The sequence below is a fragment of the Bacillus rossius genome (genome assembly GCF_032445375.1).
Source record: "Bacillus rossius redtenbacheri isolate Brsri chromosome 9 unlocalized genomic scaffold, Brsri_v3 Brsri_v3_scf9_2, whole genome shotgun sequence".
NCBI lineage: Eukaryota > Metazoa > Arthropoda > Insecta > Phasmatodea > Bacillidae > Bacillus > Bacillus rossius.
In genome coordinates this window covers 24202885-24218779 of record NW_026962013.1, presented here as the reverse complement: position 1 = coordinate 24218779, position 15895 = coordinate 24202885, and the positions used below count along the sequence as shown (strand labels likewise).

The following is a 15895-nucleotide window of genomic DNA, read 5'->3' as shown; positions in this document are numbered from 1 at the left end:
CATATATTGAACATAGTTTATATCTTTCCTTGGTATTTATAAATTATTTTAAGTGTTCTTTGTTTTCTAGTTACAGTAAAACACCGTTTTAACGAACTTCATTAGAGCGAACAATTCATTACTACGGACTATGCCTTTGGTCCCGTCAGACGTCCATATAACATAACGTAAAAAAATTTCACTAGTACGAATTTTCTTGCTCAAATTTTTAAAATATTCTATAAATATTCATTTGAACGAACACTTTTCTGCCCGGTACGGTAAATGACAAACTGATAAAATCGTCGCCATTCTCCCACAAACTGCCATCTTATTTATTTTGATACGCTCCATAGATGACTGCAATGGACTAGTGTTGAAAATAATGCACAAAAATGGTTTAGCGACTAAAGCGCTGCATTGTGGTTTCGCTGTCGGTTCCCTGCAAGAATTTCCGAAGATTTCTGAAGCTTTGTGTTCTGGTATTAACGCCACTTCAGCCGCTAAATCAGAATTTTCTAATGAAAACAAGCATGTTGTGACTAACCTAACCCTTCGGTTTTTTTAAATTTCAATTTTTGAGAGAAATCCGAAGTTGCATGAACGTGGTAGGGAACCGAAACTACGTGAGTTGTAGGCTTCCCGGCTATACTACGAGTATAACTTATTTTTACATGTGTCGGGTTCATTTGTTTTTATAGTTTAGAAAACCGTACTTGTGAACATGTCTTCTAGGAAACGAAAGGCAATTGATGTGAAACTTGAAATGTTAAAAGCAGTAGATAAAGGAAATAAAGACTGATGTGGCTAAAACGTTTAGTATCTCCAAATCAACATTATCCACAATTCTCACCCAGCGATCCAGTTTGTAAGACAATAAAATGTAAAAAAAATTTCCTAACTTTTAAATTTTTTATTTATTACAGCATATTTGCAATCATCTTGTCTTGATTCCAAAGGTAGGCTTACTGTTTTGGCAAACAACTTACCTACGTAGTATTTCTGTATTGGACATATACATACTAGTATGTATGTATGTATCTTGATCCCAAAGTATAGCTGTTAAAGTAATTGATGCTTGTACCACTCATATTGGTATTAGATTTTCTACTTTGTTTTTTTAACAAGATCGAGTTATGTTAAAAAACCCAAATCAGGCAATCATTGTCATTTCCGTATAAAGAACTTCATTATAACAAACTGCCATAATTTTGGTCCCTTCATGTTCTTTATAATGAAGCTCTACTGTATTCTGTAATGTAGACCTTAAATTTACATTAGACTCAACAAAGTAAATTTTCAGTTTACTTGTTTGTGAGTACAGTGTCTCTTATTCACTTGTGTAGTGGTGGTTTTGGTGATGGTAAACAAGTACATTTACAGCAGATGTGGTATTTGAGTTGTCTCACATGGGTTGTGTCACCAGGTTGTAGTCTTATTTGAACAGGTAATCACAGGACACATTTCTTGTTCACAGTTTTTACTGGAATGTCATGTTAGATAATAATACAGAGGCGAGCTCTGAATTCCAGGAATCCTTGAATGGGTCATAAAGTTATATATATATATATATATATATATATATATATATATATATATATATATTAGGGATGGGTCGGTACCGGTTCTCGGTTCCTACGGTTCTCAGCATTTTAACCGGCACCGAGAACCGCAGCTAAAATGTCGGTGCCGGTACCGGTACCGGCAGTATAGCAAAACCCTTTACGAAAATAGTCCTTCACTATAACTTAACTGCAGCATGAAATGGCTCAACTCACGTCCAAACCACATATGAATTATTTTTTTGGACTTCCGTGGAATAATATTCATCTCTAACTATAAAATAAATAACACGTGAAAATATTTAATGTTCTCGCCACGTCTGTAAACAAAGTACGTTTTACAATCAAAACATAACAGTTGAAGGTGCCATAGATGTAGTTCATAGAGGTGTGCAACTCTATGACGTGCCTCAGCAGAGATGTGAGAACAGAAAGACGCCATGTTTGTTTCAATTTGTTTTTAAAAATAGGCAGTTAATTGAGTCGTTGACACGTAAGTAAGGGTGACTGGTGTATTGCAAATTCCACAGAATATTTGTTTAATATAATTAATGATTGATTAAAAATTTTCCGTAATAATTTTCGGCGTTATAAAATTTTATGCATTTTTTTGTGCAGTGCTTTGGAATGTAAGTTCACTGCATCTGCAGCCATCTAGTGTAATGGCTACTAACTTTCTCATTTAGACAAACGGGATTTTTTTGAAGGGGGAAGTTACAAAATGCTTGTTGACACTTGTAAAGTACAGTAAAACCTCGTATTTACGTTCTCGTTATTTACGTTTTCCCGCAAATAACGTCATTTTATGTAGGTCCGTTTTATTGTACATTAACTTTCGTGTTGCATTTTCCCTGAAATTACACCGCTACGTAACCAAAAAACCCGGAATGTACGTTTCAAAACACGGTAAAAATGTAAATACTCGTCACGTTAGTCATAGATGTGAAAAGTTTGAAGTAGTTCGCCTATTGTCTGTAACCTTTCGTTTTGATGTATCGACAAGTTCTATGGTGCCTCTCCTCTACTAACGTTTTAATCTTTGCTGCCATAGAGAACTTTCGTAGCAGAACCACAAACGGTTTTATTTATGGTGTCATAGAGCACTCTCGTAGCAGAGCATAGTCCGAAGCGCTGAGCTATCGATACTACCGGAAAGCGCTCATACACAGTACGTATATTTAGTAGTGCTGCATTATGTACAGTACATATCTATGATGGCTTTCATTGTTTACATTAGTCAACGTCCGTTTTGGTTAGTACGTGTTTTTTTATCGTTCACAATATTATTTATGGCAAGATTTTGATTGAAGATGGATAGGTATAAAGTTCCACGAAATACTTTATCTATTGAAGATAAAATTAAAATTATTGAGAAGTTTGACAAGCATGTGGGTACCCGAGTGGTTTTGGCCAAGGAACTGAATATTCCTGTTAGTACTTTAAACACAATAATTAAAAATAGGATTTCAGATTTCTTTAAAAGTGTTGAATTTATACTAGTATGTACACCTATAAAACTGTACTAGAGAAAATTTAATGTAGGCTTTATGTTGCATTGTTTTTTATATTTTATATTTAAGAAAATTATATTTTTGCAGTGCCCTAAATGTGTTGTAAACAACTATTGTTTGTCTTGTAGCACCAGTAAATGCTGATACATTTTTTTAAGCTAAAATTTAGCATTAACTGCCAATAAAAGTGCTTTCCCACAATTTACACTTTCCCGCAATTTACACTTTTTCCTTGGGGTTCCTTGAAAAGTGCAAATAAGGGGTTTTACTGTATAATTATTCTGGCCAAATAGAGCAAATTGTGTAAGAAATGGCATCAGAAGTGTGGCAGTAATTTACTGTTGACTGTGCAAACATACTGAATTCAATGTAGGCAATAAGTTTGATGGACAATTTAATATTCTAATTCTTTGAAAGTTCACCATCATTGTATTTATTTCCATTATTGTAACTTTTTCTTTTTATTCCTATGTTTTAAAGTAGGGTTTAATTAATATAGTAAATTTTAGTTTTATTAAGGTTGGTGTGTTTACTGTAGCTTGAAAACTATACTAAACCTTTTAATTTGCTTTGATAGCCTCTTTAAAGACTGAATCATTATGTCAATGCATTTCTTTGTAAGCATACAATAAAAAACATTGAGGACAGAACAATACAAACAAATTATTATTTTCAGTGTTATAAACAGTAAATTGTTGAAGTTGTAAGTATGGACACATGCTTTTTAGTGCTTTTTTGTAGCCAAAACAGTAAATAGTTTATTACTTAAAACACCTCATAAATAATGTGTGAATAATATTTATTTTATTTTTTTAAGTCAGAACCGAGGAACCGAGAACCGATTTTTAAGAACCGGTACCGAACCGAGAACCGGGAAAAAAAACAGGAATTGACCCATCACTAATATATATATATATATGTGTGTGTGTGTATATATGTATATATATATATATATATATATATATATATATATATATATATATATATATATATATACACATACATACTGGCAAAAACTTGGTGAATTCTTTAACTCATTGGGAATTCTAATTGGCAAACAGTTAAGTTTAAAAACTATGTGCTGTGTCTACAGTGTCACACCACGTTTGAATTCTGTATCAATTGTACAAATGGCACTTGTGAGTCAATTAAAGGGTAATGCAAGCGATACAGCTATGTTTGGCTTTTGTTTAAAATATATATGTTGATGTTTTCAGCATGTAAATATGTACTATCATATTATTTTTAGGGGGGATGCTACGATGAAATTTTATTTAAAAATTAACATGCAGTAATTTTAGATTTGAACTAGTAGATTACTTAGAAAAACCTTGATAACCTTAGGAAAACCAGAAATTTATTACTGCCCAGAAGAAGGGTTCCCTGAATTATTTTAATTGGCAGCAGTAACATGTCTGTAGACTAAATACAAGATCAAACATTAGATACCGGAATAAAAATGACTAGATAATTCACATGGAAAAGATCGTTAAATGAATGGTGTAATGAAAATAAATCACGGCCTTACAGGATTGGTGTCAACCAAGTTGTGAAAAGCGAATACGCACTTTAATTTAGCAGTACATACCCACCTATCTCCCGTTAACGCTGTGTCGAATTTGTCATACAAAGGATTCTATGGTAGGTTTATAAAAGTAAATGGTGTGATATATTTATTGTTGAGTGTTATTCTACGCATTTATATAATGTGAAAAATATTTCCCTTAACATTTTGGAACACTTTAAGTAAATTAACCTTGCGATTTATGGAGACTAATGCTTAAGAGTGCACAATTTTGGATAACACAGGACATTTTTAGGAATACATTAGTCTTGCTAAGTGAGGGATTGGTGTACTACGATCAAACGTTAACCTACAAACCTGATGCCATCTGGGCAGTTGTTTAACGAAGGTATCTACTACATCATCTACGAATGGCAGCATGCTCTCAGTCCCCCCCCCCCCCCCCCCCCCCCCTTTTTTTTTGTCCCCTTTGTATATTAAAGTTTAAAAGGGGAGAGGTATCAAATTTAATTTAATTTTTGCATTCACTTAGCAAAGATTTGGTTCATGGCCATATGATTTCCCGTGACATGTGCACAAAAAAAATTAGTAAGTTGTTTACAATGGCAAACAAAGATGCCATGACCACACACATTCAGTAACATATAATAAACAAACTTCACACTATTCACTTTCAACTTTATTGTTCTGTCTAAACATTTCTGGTGGTTTGCTTTTAAATGCAGCGTGAAAAAAATATGTTCATTATGAGAATTTATAAATTCCAGGTACGTAAAATGAGGTTCTACTAAATGGAATTTATAGTCACTAGGCCTGTGTGAAAATATTTTTTTTAGTTGAAATTGAATACGAATATCAAATTATTCACGAATATTAATATTAAATTCGAATAATAGGAATTATGTTTAAAATCCATAAAAAAAACTATAAAATTAGACAACTAAAACTTAAGTGAAAGGTTGGTTAGGTTGTCGGCTAAAACAGTTATATGAAATGTTCGTTAAAATATGAAAAATTTAAAATAAACAAATTGTAGTTTTTAATTATACTGCTAACTTAACCAACCAACATTTCAGTTCAGTTCCATTGTGTCTTATTTTCTATAACCTGCTGCTCTACATGTTGAGACAGGAAATTTTTACTAACCTCAAAATTCTGTAAAATCAAATCCATTTCCAAAAAATTTTAAATTTTGTTTTGCCAAATTAGTGATTATGTGAGCTAATGTTTACGTATTTCAAATTAGTTATTCATGAGTTTACGTTAACACAGCCAGGTATATTCTATTTAGTTCAGTAATATTATAAACACAATTTCTGCTAATTTCATTTGGAATCTTGAATCGTTATTTACCTTTTTTAAAATATATTTTTGAGTCAAAGAGTCTCAACTTCTGTTTCATTATAGATACCGTATTGGTCCGAATATAAGGCGACCATTTTTACATAAACGAGAGATGCAAAAATAGGAAGTCGCCTTATTTTCGCACCCAAGACGTCAGAACCACAAACATTAGTTCCAAGCTGAAAGCTACAGTAGAAACATTGTTAAACAAAATGTTCACGATTTTTTATATTAACTAAAACTTCGTTACCTCACACGGGAAAAACAATAAATCTATCCAATATTTTAGTAATTCACAATTGTTTAAAGTTGAAAATTATAATATTTGTTCTTGAGTAAAAATGTGAATGTTGAAGCATCTCAAAATGGCAACCTTTTATTACACAATTCATATTTGTACCTACTTTGTGTACAATCGCGTGTTAAAATTTACGGTAATTTATCTTCAGATTTTTAAACGGAAATATTTGTACTAAAATATCACAGCTATTTTCTGAACGATTGTTTACGTTTACAAACATTTTGGATGTAATGTTTGGAAATTCACGGCTGCCAACTGTCTTTCCACAATATTTCTTTGTTGTAAAACGAACATTGCTAAACACGCACGAAGACGCCATATTAACAGGAATTTGGTACGTTGCTTCAAAAGCTATTTTAATAATCCACTCTTTATTTAGGTAAAAACCTTTCAAACAACATAATTATCATAAATTATTTAAAATTCATAGGACAGAGACTCTCTGTCAGAGAGTAATATGGACAAATATTCGCGGTCACGTAACCAATGTTATTCATGGCCGTATGCTTCATCATGGCAGCTAGCCACTTGTTTTGTTCCTGCAAGCTGCATTCTTTGTTTACTTTCTTACGTTTAACACACTACTAAATAGTAATACGTCTTGTTCTGTGGTAATACGTAGCTTAAGTGAAACGGAAAGTTAAATGCTGTATTTTAAGAGTGACTAATAGCCATTGTAAAAATTTAAAATTCGTAAATACAGTAAACTGTGAAAAATGAACAATCACACATCGGTGGAACGGCGGGGAACGAGCTCTGGACAAATAAACAGCTCTGAAGATGACAATTATGCAGCTTCATTAGAGTAAACATACGAAAAAATTTCTGGTGTAATACTTAAAAATGTAAATATTTTCTAATTGTTTTCTTTGACTTTTAGGGTAGACCATACAAACTTTTTTGTAAATAAGTAATGTTTTAAATATAAATTAATTGTTATACATAAATGAAAAAAGGATTTATCAACACAAAATGATGTCTAATGAATTTTCACATTAATTTCTACCAAAATTATTTTTACATTTGTTTGGCCTCCTGAAACTGCAGGTCGCCTTATATTCGGGCCAATACGGTACATGCAGCAAGTAAGCTGTTTACTGTCTCACGTGGTGTTTGATCGGTTACGACTATCCATTTGTACGTTGTTGAAACTATGGCATTTACTTCTATTACAGTCAAACCTCATTAAGGGCCGGTCTTACCATCCCTTGGCAAGGTCCGGGTAAAATTTATCTCCTTGGCAAATGACAAAATGTGTCTTACCACCTATGAGTAGGCGTACCTGGAAGATAAATAATTGTCGATTTTACCGGGAGGTTGAAGCTCTGGGTAAATCGCTACCAGGCAGATAACTATATACTAATCTGTGCGCCACATCGTGGCATGTTTATTGCAATGTGTTGAATTGTGTTCATTTGCCAAAACGTGGTGCATGGACTGTAATTTTCTTCCCTCGTTTATCTAATTGGCCGAAGCAGGGTTCGTCGATGTCGTCAATAATGTTGGTGAGATTTTTGGAGACGATGACGACGATGAAGAGATCATTGAAGTAATCAATGCTTTTGCAAGAGGTCCACGTATTTTTAGAGAAAGACCAGACCATTTGAACCAATGGAACGATAGAGTTTTCAGCGAGATTCAGGCTAAGTAAAGATACAGTTCTGCACTTGGAAGAGCTTGAACCACTGATTAGATCGTGAAGAGACAGGTGATTGCTTTTACCAAAAAAATGCATTTGTTTTTACATTACAAATGTATGCTTATGCTATATATTCTGTAAAATTGAATGAAACTGATAGGTTTATAGGTTATATCGGACCATAACTTGTGCATAATGTTTACATTGTCAACATTGTTTCAATAAAATACTCCTGCTTTTATTTTGTAAATTACATTCAGAATGTGCTTTATTTTGGCTGTTCTGAATTCTCAAAGTGCCTTTTTGTATTCCTACCCCAGTGTCCTAACCTACATGTAAACAACAGTTTGTCATCTTGTTGCTTTTATTTCCCCCAGAAATCATGCAGTCTCGCCACTGAACAAACTGTTGCTGACACTGCTGTTTTATGCCCTGGGAACAATGCTATCCAGTGTTGGAGATTTTGTAGGTGTCAGTAAAGCAACAGCTTGTAGAATAATTAAACAAGTGACATTTGGAATTGCTTCATTGAGACCTGCATATATTAGGATGCCATCGACTGAGCAAGAAATAAGAAATGCTCAGACAAATTTATACGAAATGGTCCAGTTTCCAAAAGTAATTGGTGCTATTGATTGCACACATGTAAGACTTAAGACCCCAGGTGGGTATTTTTTAAAAATCATGTTTCATCACTATAATAGGGCATAAGTTTGCGTATACATGAGCTTTAGTTTTTTGCATGTTTTGCTGCCCCCCTTTGTTGCACTTGGTAAACAGAAACTATGGTCACAGTGTGAATTACAGCTGTAGCCTTATTTGACAAGAATTGTTTTAAAGAGAAATGAAATTCTAATTAAAACTATCGTAACCTCTTCTCCTTGACAAGTGTTTATTTATATTCCCAAATTACCGGGCGAATTTTCATCACAATGTAAATACACTAAGCCTTCGGTACTCTATGTTTAGCAAGATAAAATAAAAATCTGAGGGCCAATCACAATCATCGTTTCTTCAATATTTCTGTCAAAATTATACCAACCTAACACACATCTTCGCTATCCACAGGGCAAGTTCCAGTTAGCTACACGGAGGTGTAAATTGGATGGTAAGACAGGACCATCGGATAAAGGGTCCGGGTAGCTTATCCGCAGGGTAGCTACCTGGAAGTTTGCCCAGAGGATGGTAAACCGGCCCTAATACAAATCCGCTTAGTACGAAATTCCCGTTTATACGAAGTACTTTCACAGTCCCAGAAAATAATGTATGATTTCCTATGTTATTCAGTACTTTTAATACGAAATACGGTTAATATGAATTACGAAGTTGTTCTGATCCCTCAAGTAGCTGTTAACGTGTATAAGTAAACGGTTAATACGAATTTCACCGCCGAAGTCTAAAGTAAATTGTCTTCATAACGTCATGTAAACAAACGTTTCTCCAAAGATACATGTATGTATCCTACAGCGCAAAATGGTCGAAAAACAAGATGAAAAGTTCAACTCTAGTGGCGATGTTAGTAACTAAACTAGAAAAGATGCCATGTTGTAAATGGAAAGCGAAAAGGAAAGAACTCTATACCTTATTAATATTAGTCGTCGGAAGTGTACATACATAGAAGTTTAAACAATCTATGGAAAAAAGTTCTGATATTTTTGATTGTTCACGCACGTGTATCTTAACCTCAATTTTGAGTGTTAGTTGTTTTGTAATATGACTGCGAAACGTAAACGCAACGAACTTACATTGCAAGTTAAAGTTAAAATTATCGAAGAAGTAGACAATGGAGAGAGAACGAAAACTGAAATTGCGAGAGAATTTAACATCCAGCAATCGTTGTTGTCGACAATATTAGAAAATTGTGAAAAGATTGAATCGGCTTTTGCGAGTTCGTGCAGATTATCAACAAGAAAAAGAATGCGTGGCCCAAAACATCAAGAAATGGAAGCTACCTTGTTGCAGTGGTTTTAAGAAATGCATGCAGCAAACTTGCCAATTTCTGGATCTATGATTCAGAAGAAGGCAGACTACATAGCATTGAGGTTAGGAATTTCAGACTTCAAGTTCAGCAATGGTTGGCTACAACGGTTTAAGGATCGCAACAATCTTGTTGGCAAAACTATGTGTAGGGAGTCGGCAGCAGTAGTTACGGCCAAAGTTAAATGTTGTAAACAATGCCTATAAGAAAAAGATAGTGCAAGCCAGAATTGGTGCTTTTTTTTAAACCAAATGTTTGAATAGAAAATGTGTCATGAATGCAAGTTTATTGAAGTTTGTATTATGATTTATTCTGTAAGTGTTGCATATTGTCATGCATGTAGTGAAGCCAGCTTATACTACCAACGGTGTGTACCTATAATTTTCTTTATAATTATAAATATAGGCATTTAAAGTTCAATAAATTTTTTTGTCATGATATCCCAATAGTTTGGTTAATACAAGCCCTCGTTATTAAAAAGGGCTAAAATTATGGTCCCTTCAGGTTTGTAATAATGAGGTTTGACTGTAATGACATTCGCAATGGAGTTTCCATGTTTGTTTTTTTTTTTTTTCAATTTTGAAGTGTTTACACATTTTTGCCTTTTGCCATTACTGTTAAGTTATACAGTAGAATACTTTTTGCATGTTTAAAATGTTGTGTATTGTCCATGTTCAACAGTGTATGTGGGTATAAAACAAACTTACGAGGTAATTGATGTCCAATATTCATAAGGAAATACATCACATATTCGTCATTTAAAAGTGTTAGTATTTGAGGTCTAATCAAATACAAATATTTTATTATTCGTATTTGAAAATGACTACATGCACAGGCCTGGTAGTCACAGTACATATATATTTTTGGTACAGGGTATGGATTTTAAAACTTGAGAAAAAATGCCTATAACTATGAAAGTTTTTTTTATTATTAAAAAAAGCTGTCATTAGTTAGCCTATTGATTCTCAGCTTCACATTTTCCTCAGCAACATCCTGCAATTTTGCATTATTCTCTCCTGTTTTCATTTTATCACCTACAGAAAAATTATTATTATTATTTTGTGATCCAGTAGTAAGAAAAGATGACTTTGTACAGTTTTATATTTTTTCTTTTCTTTTTGCCAACCATATGCCTCTTCTGAGGGGAATATACCATTATCAATGAAGGGGAATCTTTGCACTTCAACCACGGAGGTGGGAGTCCATACACTGGTAGTGATAACTGTGTTCCTGTTATTACATGTAGTGCCCACCACTAAAGTCTACGACTGTTGGTGGGCATGTGACAAATTCCAAATAAATAAAAAATAAAAATAATATTAAAATAATGAACTTTAAAGGGGTTGCCGGTGTTAAGTTTTTGATTTTACTAAGTTTATTTCATTTTTTTAATTATATTTTTCTTAAATCTCGAATTGTTTATATACTAGAGATAAGGTGGAAATTGTTTGTGATCTATTTTTAGGCTTTAAGAAGACTTTGATCACTTGTATAGAACATCTTACCTTAGATTGTAGTACACGACTTATAGCTTGCGCTGTTGCCATATCTCTTAATACATTACGAATTTCAGGAGATACGTTTCTTAGAATTATGATTGTGCAAGAAGCATTTTAAGAACTCTTATCGTGATTTATAATATTTTATACTCTTGTGCATTTACATTTATAATAAATCATTACCGTTTTTACTCTTAACTTACAATATACAGTCCATTTTTATTTGTGTGAATTTGTATGATAATTGTAAAGTGAATTTTATAAAGACATTTATAACACAAACCTTTTAATCACTGTGGCTACCGCTCACCTAAGCTTAATTGCTTTGTTCACACTTTTTTTTATGCTGGAATACTTTCATCATAATCTTGCGTTCCCTTCTTTGTAGCCTACCAATTAAGTTTCTTTTTGGTGTTCCACCTTCCATAGTTTACATTTATGTAATCCACATAAAGGCAGAAAATAAAATTGCATATTTAATAAATAACCTGTCATAATCGTAACTCTTAAGGGGTCACCAGACACGTGTTGTTTGATCGCGAGACATTGGACTAGCAGGCTGGTATTCACAAATGTGTGTCGATGGAAATATCTGAACTGGTTTGCAGGTTAGAATCTCACTTCTCCAAATACACGGTCGTGATTCATCTTCAACAGTAGTTTTGGAGCAAGCCTCTATTACATCTCGCTCTTGCGCTGATCAGACACACTGCACAGTTATGGACACACAAGCCATAAGAGCAATTAAAATAGTGTAACTTTTAAAAATAAATTCCAAACACTGTGAACATTTTTCACACTTGTGACCCCCATTTAACTTAAATAGGAAAAAAAACTCTGCCGCTTATCAACTTTTTGATGTGTCGGTTTCTGAGTAAATGAATTTTGGATTTTAAAAATGATTTAACTGAAACATGGAGTGTTTTTGTCATTAGATTTATTTGGTGACATTCTAAAACATGAATTTATTAACAAAAAATCTTAGCTTAATGCACCTGTAGATTAATTTTTTGTGATACATTGTGGAATTGTTTAAAACCGTTCCCAGTGAGGAAGTTATGTTTTTTATTATTATTTTTTCGGATCTTTAATATTCCATTAAGTATGCAAAATAAATATATATATTCTTATACATATTCCAATGCTATACAACATGCGACAACTCTTTACCCAGAAAATACAATTTTAAATTTGTATGATATATGGCAACAGTGCACAAAAAAAAGGGGACAGTGGAAATTGGGAGGCAACATGAGTTAGAAATTGAGATAAAGCGCCCATTTACTTCCACAATTCAGTCTTGAGTGGGATTCTCTATAGTATGAAGTGACTTGACATTTGTTAAGCTGGTCACAACTAATGGCTCACTGGGGCCATGATTGATTGTGTAGGTAAGCGCAAGTTTGACGGGGGTCACCAGAACCAGGGGGAATCTAAACGTCGCTACCAGAGCAGCTGGGGGAATCAGCCCCTTGCGCAGCAGCCGCTCAGTAATGCGTACGGACTGTCCGGCGTAAACGGCGGTGGCTACAGCTCAGGAGGAGACCAGCAGTGGTACCAGGACACTTATTCATCCTGGAGCTAAGTGGGACTAATGGAGCCCAGTGCAGAGTGCCGAGGGGGACACAACTCTCCGGAGCCCTCCCGGTTTTAATTGCTGACGCTTTAGGGTGAAGTACGGACCGTTTGTTCCGTGTGGTCGTCGACTAGGGTCTCGAGCTAAAGTCTCTCGATCCTATTCGACGACGCTCGGAAAAGAAAGAACGTGTCGGAAGTGAAATGGATTGTTGCTCAGTATCGTAAGGAAAACCCACTTGTACGTTACAGCTTAAAATGGTCTCCACAATTTTTTTATTGAGCTTTTTCATTAGTTGTAACAACTGTTTCTTTCTTGTTGCTTTTGTGCTATTATATATCATGTGTTTTACACAATTGTTGTAGAATTATTTCTAGCGCAATAAATGTCTTAAATTTCCATAACCAAAACCTTGCAATTTGGTTACAGAAAGATACTGTTCTTGAAGCATAGTTTCCATAGTTTTAAGTTAAACAGTGCCTGTTGAGTAATTTAAGATGTATAATTATGTTAGTTACAAAATGACACTTCCCCCGTCAAACTCCTTGACACCCCCTAGTTCTGGAGACATTACACCATCAAATGGGGGATCCAAATCACCAGCTGCATATATCTGACCCCACGCCTTACTGTGGGCCCCCTTGTCACACCATCGATTTTTTATTTCAAAGCAAGCAAGGCATGGTTATTGGATTCCTGGTATTCATATTTAAATCTTTTGGTTACTGGTTTACCTTTGTCTGTTAAAATGCCAGATTTTAGTTATGTGTTTTTACTTTTTAACTGTTGTTGCAAATTAATTTGTGTGGGTTGTAATTGGCTTTGAAATATATAATTATATAGTCTTTGAAACTGAGAATTGTACTATGTAGGATGAGAATTTTTCTGCTACATATACATACTTGGCTCTTTTTAAATAAATGTTTATCGACAACATAATTGTTTATAGAGTGGGTTTTTTTGACTGTGAGTGATATGCTATGGTCATGTGTGGAATGTGCTGTGAACATGTTTGGGATGTGCAGCTTACATGTACGAGGAATTGAGGTGATACTTGTTTATCCTGTGACTGGCTGCACATCCCTTAGAAAGTTGGTACTTTGTGTGACCATAGAGCGAGTGACATGTATATGTTGAGGAGTTCGTCTTGTCAGGCGAAGACCATGGATCAAGAGTATGTTACTCTTGGGCCATGTGATTTTTTAAATATATATAAATAATATATATTAACTGCTGCTAACATTTCAACATGTGATGTGTGATCTTATTAGCAGTGGTTTTTCTTTTTTTTTTTTTTTTGACATTGATGTTACCGCATGCCTGGTAAAGCAGCATGTGAGAACATTGTTCAATCGTTTTTATTTATGAAACTAATCAATAATACAAATTATGTTGTCATGTTCATACTCCACAAATGCTTTGCTTGATTTTTCAATACTTTTGCAATATTTTTCCAGTTTGAATTATGCTGCCTTTAAGTTTTAGTGTGCTGTAGATTATCAACTTAAGTCTTAAAGACCTTTTGTTTTCCTGGTCCAGAAGTTTCAGGTAAAATTTTCTGTGAATTACCGGATGTATTGACTTGCATGTCAAAATAAAGTTGTATGTGACAAATAAATGTTTAAATTTCATGATTTTGATATGTTAATTATTTATTACCTTTTCAATGCCATGTTTACTACTATTAGTTTCTTTGCAGTATTCAGACTTTAAAAGAGGAGAATCATCATGAAAATATAAAGATCTTCTTTTGTGCATGTATCTGTTCAGCATGATGATTTCTTTGGAGATATTTTGGATTAATAAGTGTAGGGAATTTTTGATGTATTAAACTGTGTTTACATTTTGTTAAACATTATCAACAAATCTTGTGAATTATGCTAGTTTAGTTTCCATTAAAGTAAAGCAAAAGAGAATTTGATATTTAAATTGAATAGGTATTTAACAAAGGTTCTAAGTTAAACACTAAAACCCTGTTGTTAACGACCCCTCACAATTCCCGAAAATAAGTTTGAAATAAAGTGGGCAGGCGATCATAAACATTTTTGACCTATTGCTTCATATTCTTTGTCAAAATAGGGCATTTTTCACGCAAGTCAGTGTTCCATTGGCAAGAAATGGGACAACTTTTCAAACTCAAATATAAATTAAATTTTATAGCAGACATCTTCCAAAAAGAATGATATTCAAGAAAATCATATTGGATTACCTGTCATCAAAATTGCCACTAATACAGCACAGTATATGGTGCAACTCTATCTTTTAGCATTCCATTTGACACTGATTCAATCAGGAAAATGACAGGAATTTTCATTGAACTTAATTTGTGGGAAATGATCTGTAACTAACTATATTGCATGCCAGAAATGTCAAGGAGGTTACACTGACATTTCTTTATCATCTTTCACATAGGTTTTATTTAGTGGTGCACCGATATGACTTTACCGATTACCGATTCGATTACTGATTATGAGAGCAATAATTGGCAGATACCGATTCAGTTACCGATTATAATGAACAAATTTTTTTAAGTGTAATAATGCACACAAAATTTTTTATTCCCATGTGAATTTAATAACAAGATTAGGTAAATTGAGAATACAGTTATAATAACAGTATAAAAATATATAAAATACACTATTAAGTCATTGCAAAGTGTAAATTAAATTAACTTCTATTTATATTTTTTATTGTAAACAACTTGAACTACAGTCTAATAATTTACAGTAGGTAAGTTTTTGTTGCGGAAAACTAGCATTATTATCGACTATCACATAAGGTTGCATCGAAAAATTACCGTTTAACAATGTAAACATGTTGCTATATTTTTTTCACTTGAGTTTATAGAAAAATATTTCCACACTTCACCTTTTTTCTCCCTAGTCGCCATCTCACTATAATTATATAAAAATGACTCAAAACCAATTCTAGCACATGATATTTTATTAATGTTGACTGAATTTATAAAATTATAAATACTT

At 33.5% G+C, this 15895-nt stretch overlaps 1 protein-coding gene across 14 annotated transcripts in view; it reads left to right on the top strand.

Annotated features, from left to right (window-relative positions):
• Positions 1 to 14548, top strand: part of LOC134543067 (heterogeneous nuclear ribonucleoprotein Q) — a 778099-nt gene extending 763551 nt beyond the window's left edge. For 12 of the 14 annotated variants that reach the window (XM_063387814.1, XM_063387812.1, XM_063387810.1 and 9 more), the window contains one exon: positions 12730 to 14548. In XM_063387814.1, the coding sequence (XP_063243884.1) occupies positions 12730 to 12923 (194 nt within the window). In that variant the 3' untranslated portion in view covers positions 12924 to 14548. The remainder of the gene's footprint in view (positions 1 to 12729) is intronic. The other 2 variants (XM_063387819.1, XM_063387821.1) reach the window with 2 other exon arrangements.
• The last annotated feature ends 1347 nt before the right edge of the window (positions 14549 to 15895 follow it).